Genomic DNA, 8,130 nt, shown 5'->3' on the forward strand with positions numbered 1-8,130 from the left:
GAGGAAGTCTTTCTTCATTAACAGAGAGGAAGAAATAGTTATCACACAAAGCTTTGGAAGAATTCACTGAGGTTATTAACAAAATGCAACAGCCAAGAACTGAGGATGTGAATTCACTGCTACTTGAAGTATAAAACAATGAAGCTGCCACCTTCATTCTGGAATAACCACCTAATTTCCTTCACAGAGTAGGAAAAAGAGTCTGTTTTCAGAACCTAATTGTTATGCACGGCATTACCATGCACACCTTGATTTTTTTTTCCCCCCACAATCACCCGCAAGAAAACCCATTTTCTAAAACAAAAGTCACAAGCAAGTTTCAGACAAAATATATATATTTTAAAAAATTCTTTACAATAAGTCAGGAAACATTGGAGCTTGCATACAGTTTATTATAATAACTCAGTTCTCAGCTCCCTACAGTTCAGATAACCCTGGTGACAGTGTTTACAACTTCTAATTTTTGCTTTCACAACTCTGAAGCAAACAACACATTTGAGTGTATTTTACTCTGTGCAAATAAGACAACTTTTGGAATCCTTCAGAAGAAATATCCAAGATTCTGTTTGCAGAGGTCCTTTGTTTCTCAAAGATGATTTATGAGAGTTTTTGTTTTAAGATAAAGTGCTCCTGTCCAGCAGAACCCAAAGGCCTTCAAGAGTTCAGAAAGTAAGTTTAGCTCAGATTAAAAAATAATTGGTCATACAAATTCCAGCTTCCCATGTCCGCTGTACATTCCCCAGTGGACTAGTGAAAGAATTTTATCATTGCTGAGGTCTGAATGTCTCATTTTATCACAGGTCATGCAGCAGTTCTCGTGACCAGTCACAGGCACCATGCATTCCAAGTCCAATTTTGCCACCTGCCCTTTTTTTGAGTGATGTCCATGAAAACTATAGTGCAAACGAGAGAGCATTTGCTGTCGTTGATCTTGCAGTCTCTTGTTTTCACTCCTGAGCATCCTCAAGGCCAGCATGATAAGGAGCACCAAGATTAGCCCACCAGCTATAGGAACAGCAATTACAGCTGCCCTGAACCATAACTCCTTCGAAGAAGTCAGTTCCTGCACCTTGGTGATGAGATTCCTGCTGCTGTCATGTTGGTATCTGCTCCCTTGTCCTGCAAAAGGGAAAGATGTGAGGCTTATTTCAATTTCAGGATTTATAAATACACTGATTTACACAGAAGCAACTCCCTTAAATCCCACACTGACATGTTTAAGGAGCAACTGCTACACTCTGCAGCATCTACAGAAAATACCCCTGTAAAGAAAAAGATGAGTTTCTAAGTCCACTTATAACATGGAATTTCTTAACCCAACAGCCAGTTTAACTGCAGGAATACCACTGCCACTGATTCTCAGAAGCAATGTCAAGATGGCAAGAGAGACTTCAAATATTAATGCAGACAAAAAAGTTAATTGGCTGAGATGTTCCCCTGCATCCAGCCACCCTCTTCCCCCTCTGGTGTCTCTGCTTACATTAACAACTAAATCAACAACAGTAGATGCACAAGGCCTGATGGCCAGAACAGGAATTTGACTGAAGCTTTATTGCCCTACCTGAAGCATCACCCCTGGAAGGAGACAAAACATCATGTAGTCCTCTGTAATTGCACATATCTTCATGACAGCATTCCAACGTGGACATGGTGGTGGTGCCAGAGTGGTTTTGTGCTTGTTTGGCTTGGCAGATCTCCACTGTGCTTGCAATAGAGTCCAAGCAGCCATGAGTAAGTGGGGAATGTGTATTCTGAGGATCCAGCAGTCTGGAGAAGCAGGCGCTAAGCTCAGATTTGCACATATAGCCAGTTGCAACACAGTGTGCAGCATCACAGTAGCATCTGATTTCACCTAAAAAAATGGTGCAAGAAAGGTAAGAATTTGGTCCTCTAAGGACACCTTACTATATATCCTTACTAGCCAGAAGCATCACACAAACTCGGTGCCAGTTTTGGGGTACTTCTCTAGACTGTAGATCCACAAGAGCTGGAGCTGTTTCCTTCCCATCACTGTACAGTGCCTACCTCGTTGTAACCCTAATCCCTATAAATGCCTTGGGGCACTTGCTTTAATGACTAGTACTATAGTCCTTTGAATTAAAGCAAGAGCATTTCACTAAAACAGGGACTGGGGGAGGGCTTGAGGCAGGCGGAAGGTCACAGTGGCTTTTTTTTCCAAGGTAAATAACTAACAAGACCATTTTATAGCTCCTTCCACTTGCTGTCAGCAGTTGCATTTAACCACATTTAAAATGAAATACCAGTTCTAAAAGCAACACACTTTCAGTCCTAGAAGAAAGTCACAGCTATGTTTTAACCATTACTCCAGTAACAGCATTTTATTTTTATAAAAGTAAGATTTCTTTTTACTGGGCATAAGCACACAACAAAAATACCAGGTTTAAATATTTATGTGATAAATGAAAAAAAATCGGAACTGCTGAATTGTTTATTACCTCTCAATACTGCGCCAAAATTTAAAAGGTTTAACTAACACCTTATAAAGCTATTAGCTAGAACCATTACCATCTAAGTCTCTCAGTCAGGAAGGTTTTACTGTGTGAAACTGAGCAACTATTTGTAATTTCTCCAGAAAGAGAAATTCTTAAAATAGTTATTCATGCGAAAAGACTTTTTTATCAGTATTATAAAACATAAAAGTTCCAGTTTATAATTATTCTGTTCACCAAGACAATGACTCTCAACTCAAATGTAAAGTTTTTAAATGGAGTTAAACTGCAAAGCTAAAGGCTCCCCCTTGCCTCTCCTCAGTTTCACATGTAATCCAACATGCAGTCGAAAAGAGGAAACACTTAGACTGAAAATCCTCTACCGGCTCTATGAAAAATCTCAGGAAACCTCAAAAATTTCTGAAGGAAGCGATAAAGTTCTCTTCATAAAATTCTTCATTTTGTGCTTTCCAAACTGCTCTGGTATGAATTAAACATGTCCTGTGCTGTAGCTAAAACTTACTCTTTCTAGGCAAGTTGCAACTCAAACATAATTCAATCTGCCATCAAGCCAAGGTTTAGAAGGAAGCCAGATTTTGGAGACATCCTTGGAAGAATGGACTTAAAACTACTTCTGGTGTGCCTACTGTACTTGCCACTATAGCAGCACCAAGGCTTTCAAAGTCACCAGGTTGTCAGATGTCTTTCTTCTACAGTCTGCACTTCACAACTCAATCTACAGACTTCCCTGCTGCCATCCTTTCTTACGGTGTTACCTATCACCTATAACTAGAAAAAAACTATTTTGCAAGATGTTAAAAACAATCCCAAACAAGTTAAGCTTCCCCTCGTCGGGCTACCTTAATACTTTCCCTAAAATGCTACTGCAGGCTCCAGTCCTTGAAGTTCCCGCTGCTCTTTAATAACTCTGCTTAATAGAAGCCAAATGATGGAGTGTCTCACTGTCTCCAGTCCAATTCCCTTGGGCTTTTAGACCAACTAACCTAGTTTTTCATGAATTCACACTCACTGTCATCCAGCATGTTACAGATAAAAAACCTCACTCATTTTCTGAGCATTCTATAAGAGGTCTGCCCCCCACCCTCTCTGAAAAAAATACTTTTCATAATCTTCTGACTGCATGGGAGTTAAAAGTAAGATGCAAACATGGCACAGTACCAGAGCTGACAGTTCTTTCATGGGTCTCAGTACAGTACGGGAATGAAGTGAAACAATACACATACTTTCATTTTAACTGCTTATACAAGCACATTTTAAAATCTACATTTTATTGCCCTAAGACAATCTTATAAACAAAATCTGACAGGCTAGTCATCAGGTTAATTCAACTGCTTTTTAATTAAAGCCATGTTTTCAGTGAAACAAAATGGACTTTGTATTACTGTATTAAAACTGTATTTCTGTCAATTCATAAAGTTTCTTCCTGTGCTATGCAAAAGGCCAGAAAGGGTATTTAGTATTTTGAAACAGCGAACAATGCCCTTCTGTTCCCTCCTCTTTCTTGTTACTGTATGTAGCTATTAAAGAAAAATGTCTGCTTTTAGTCAAGATGGCTACAGGAGAGACTGCAGGCTTCTCTTAAAGCTTTTGAAGTCAACAGCAGCCAGAAGTCTGTGATCCCCTAATTATATCATTATCAGGCACATAGTTTCAGTATCTGCGACTTCACATCACTCAGTCACTCCCTGTTCTGCCCGCTTTGATGGGGCCAGCAGGCTCCCCCCTGCACGCTGCAAGGCTGTTATTTAGGGTTAATTGCAGCCTTCCTTCCAAAATAAATAAATACCGTCGCACATCACCACCACGCTAACTTATCCTCTCCCCCTCCTCCCCGGAGCACGACGATTAGCGGCAGCCAGCGGGTCGCCTGTGCCCCGGGAGGGCGCGCCCCGGGCGGCCACAGCACAGCCCGCAGCCCCCCGAGCCCCCTGAGCCCCCTGCCCGCTGCCCCCGCGGGCGAGCACAGCGCCGGGCAAGGCCGCCACACCGGGACACCGCGGGACCGTGACCGCCCGCCACCGGGGCCAGGTGGGAGGAGAGGGACGGGGGGCGGCAGGCACAGAGCGGCAGCCCCGCCGCCAACAGCGCTCGGCGAGCAGCCCCGAGCCGCGCCGGGCCGGCAGCCCCGGACACCCCGCTCCCTTCGCCGCGGCCCCCGCACACCGCCAGCTCCGCAGGCGCCCCGGTGCCCCGCCGCGGCCCCTCACCTCTGGTGAGCAGGACGGCCATGGCGCACAGCTCCAGTTGCAGCCAGATGAAGATGTAGCTGGAATGGCGATCCATTTACCCGGCGCCGCTCGCCACAGCCCGCAGCGCAGGCACGGCCGAGCCGCCGTCGCCCGCCTGCCCGCCCCTGTCCCGCCGGAGAGCCGCTCGCCTACGGGCAGAGCCGTGGTGCGGCCACCGCTGCGGCGAGCCGGGGGGACGGCCGCAGCTCTCTGCCTTTCCCTCGCCGCCCCGCCGAGCCGCAGGAGCAGCGCCAGGAGCGGCGGCAGCACAGTCCGGTGCCCGGCTGGCCCTGCCTCACTGACACGGCGGCGGCGCCGCCCGCCCCGTAAATACTGCCGGCGCCGGGCGCGGGCTGGGCCGCTCCGCCCGGCCCCGCCCCGCCCCCGCCTCGCCATTGGCTGCGCCCGCCGCGGGTGGGCGGGGCCAGCCCCCTCCGGCCCGCCGCGCCACCTGAGCTCCACCCGCGGCGCCCCCGGGCGGTGGCGGCGGCGCCGGGCGGGCCGGCAGCGTGCTGGGCTCGGCCAGGGGCGATGGGCGCCGAGTGCTGAGTGCCCCGTGCCGGGCCCGCCTGCCCCGGAGTGCTGCCCAGACAGTGCTGCCGGCGCCGAGCGACCTCGAGCTGCGGGAATCTCCGAGGGCAGAGATATCCCCGAGATATTCCCCGCGGAGGCAGCAGCGCGGGGTTCGACTGAAACACATCATGCCCTGACTGCGAGTTCGGCGGAGCGGCTATCAGTGGATGGATGGATGGGTGGATGGATGGAGGGACGGACGAGCAGCCCTCAGCCCTGGTGGCGGTGACGGGCAGCGCCGGAGCGGAGCGAGGCGGTGTCCGAGCCCTCCCGCCCGCTGTCCCAGCGCGGCCCCTGCCCGGCTGCTCCCGACCCGCAGCGCTGCAGAGGCTGCAGAAATGCTGCCCGAGCGGGAACAGCGGCAGTGTCACTGCAGCCGGGGCTTTTCCCCAAGGTCGTGGGTATCCCCCGCTTGGGCTGGCGCGGCGCGGAGCCGCCAGCCGTGGGCTGGAAGCGCGGTGCGGCTGGGTGTCCATCCCGGCCCGGGTCCGTCCTGCGGCTCGGGGCTCCTGCGCCTCGCTCTCAGCCCCGCAGGGTCTCACCCGCTGCTCTCACATCCACGCAGCAAGGGCAGGCCGGTGGGACAGAGCTATTCGTGAATATATCCGGCAGTAAATGTTCAACTTCCATTATTTCCGAGGTGATGTTCCACCACGGAGCTCCGACACAGCTCCTGTGGCTCATGTTTAGCTTGGACAGTTTTTCTTCACGTGTTGGTTCTTAAAAAATGTGCCCCTTAATTAAAATTTCTTTGCTAACTGGTTTTTTTCTTTCTTTTCTCATTATGTTTTATAAGCCTTGATTTCTACAGCACAGACTGTTTCCCATTTATGGGCAACATGCTTTAAATATTTGGGTCCATTGCTAGTATTAAAACTGTTGGATGATGGATAGATAATAAGCTAATAAAAATTACTTGAGAATTTTTATTTGATTTTTTTTTGGTGAGTCTTTAAAGACATTTTCAATAGGGGACATAATACCTCATGTCAGAGACATTCCTCCCTGAAAGAGAAAGGAGGAAATATGAAATCTGAGATTGAGATAACTCTAGTTTACTTTGGCAGAGAGGAACAGACTGGATCTCCGTCTAATTAGTGCTGATGCCATCACATGTTATAATGGTTTTACTGTGAGTCTTGCAATTTGCATATGTATAAGATAGATACATGACTGCTGCGCCGCAGTCTTTACACTTACATTATACATATTTGCACCCCACCACAAAGTAATTTTCTAATTCTTGTTTCTGTTTAGAAATTACAAAAACAGCAAGAACAGCCAAGCCATATCTCCCAGTCTGGCACCAGCTATCAGACACTCATTTGCAAACATACAAAAATATCATTCATTATAACTTAGAATCATTACAGCAACATGTGCAATTCTGCTTCTCCTGTTCCTATCACCGGTGACAAGCACATTTAACAGATCTCATTTGTTACATGCAGTACCGACAGATTGGAAATCGCTTTTATTCATGGAGCCACATTACTCCTCTAAGTAACATGAGAGACTCCCTGAGTATTATAAACATCCTGGCCAAGGGAGCACAAACAGACTAACCAGAGGGCAATGTGCTCGAGATCAGTTTTGAACAGCAAAATTTCATTGACAGCTGTCAAGTTTGAATTGTGAGGTAAAATTTACTGTAAAAAATTTGCTAAATCTGTATGCTACAAGCATGCTTGAAGTACCAAAATGAGGGAGTGACAGCAGGGCTCATTGCCCAGCCTTAGTTCCCTACAATGAAGCTAAAGATCCTTTTGGAAAACTGTGGATCGAGTCAGTGTCAGGAGGGTTTGACTGACTTAACTATCTCTTCAGTCTCTGATACACTGCTCAGACAAACATGCAAGGATTGTGTGGGGTCCTCTGACAGACTATAACATAAACAAGATAATTCAGCTTCTGCAGTGCTAATTTGCTTTTGTTTTAGAGACAAGAGCTAACAGGGCCAGATTGGCCTGTAAAAAAGGGACAGGAGACAGACCCAGCACAAAGCAATAATAACAACATGTTCTGCAACCAGCAGGAATGTGGGATAATGACTACAAGGAACCATCAAGGAAAGCGTCAGGAGCCTGAGGCTGCATTACGTGTCTCCAGCAGCCATGGGAGAGCAGCCTGAAGCCTCCTCTTGAACGGACTGCACAGCCTGTAGTCAGAGCCTGCAGAGCACAGGGCTGCTCCCTCCCACCAGATACGGCGAAGCCCTTTGAAGCCAGCATGAACAGAAGGACCTGGTTGCAAAATCAGTCTCTGGGCACCTCACGGAAAGGGACTGCTTTGGGCAGCATCTCGGAGGAGCACGTTCTCCTCTGCATCAGCTCAAATCTCTGTCACAGATGCAAAATTTTGTCTTTAAGAAGAAGAAATTGCCAACTAAAACAAGAGATCCATTCAATGAGTCTTTGCAGGCCACACAAATGCTGGTTTGATTCTTTTACTTCGTTTCACAAGCCAGCAGTTGCAGTGCCAAGTTTCTAGACAGTCCTTCTAAAAGACCAATTCAGCTGAGCACCCAGTGTCCTGAACTATTCCAGACGAGGATTTCTCCTATCAGGCGAGCAACTGCAAGGGACAGCACCTGCTGTTTCCTGCAATCACATTCCAGAAAAGGCTCACTATTTTCCAACAGGAGAATGCGAGCAGTGCAGCCATGCAAGAGTCTCCTTCCCAATGTCAGGGTGAAATCCCTCCAGTGAAGTGCCAAATCACATCCATCACCTTCTCCAGAATCTTCATGTGCCTGAGAATCCCAGCACAGGCATGAGAGGATGGCTGCCATGGCGGGTTTAGGCCTTTCCTGTCAAGGAGGAAAATAAAACAAGCCAAGACAGAGGTCAACCTGGCAG

At 47.8% G+C, this 8,130-nt stretch overlaps 1 protein-coding gene across 1 annotated transcript; it reads right to left on the reverse strand.

Moving 5' to 3' along the window:
* Positions 1–317: 317 nt before the first annotated feature.
* Positions 318–5,008, reverse strand: BAMBI (BMP and activin membrane bound inhibitor). The gene is made up of 3 exons (XM_085050438.1): positions 4,679–5,008; positions 1,562–1,852; positions 318–1,119 (listed from the first exon to the last, which is right to left on the reverse strand). The coding sequence occupies exons 1-3, from the start codon at positions 4,752–4,754 to the stop codon at positions 701–703; spliced, it is 786 nt and encodes a 261-aa protein (XP_084906564.1). The 5' UTR covers positions 4,755–5,008; the 3' UTR covers positions 318–700.
* Between the last annotated feature and the right edge of the window lie 3,122 nt (positions 5,009–8,130).

The sequence above is a fragment of the Lichenostomus cassidix genome, chromosome 2 (genome assembly GCF_008360975.1).
Source record: "Lichenostomus cassidix isolate B80296 chromosome 2, HeHo_3.0, whole genome shotgun sequence".
Lineage (NCBI taxonomy): Eukaryota > Metazoa > Chordata > Aves > Passeriformes > Meliphagidae > Lichenostomus > Lichenostomus cassidix.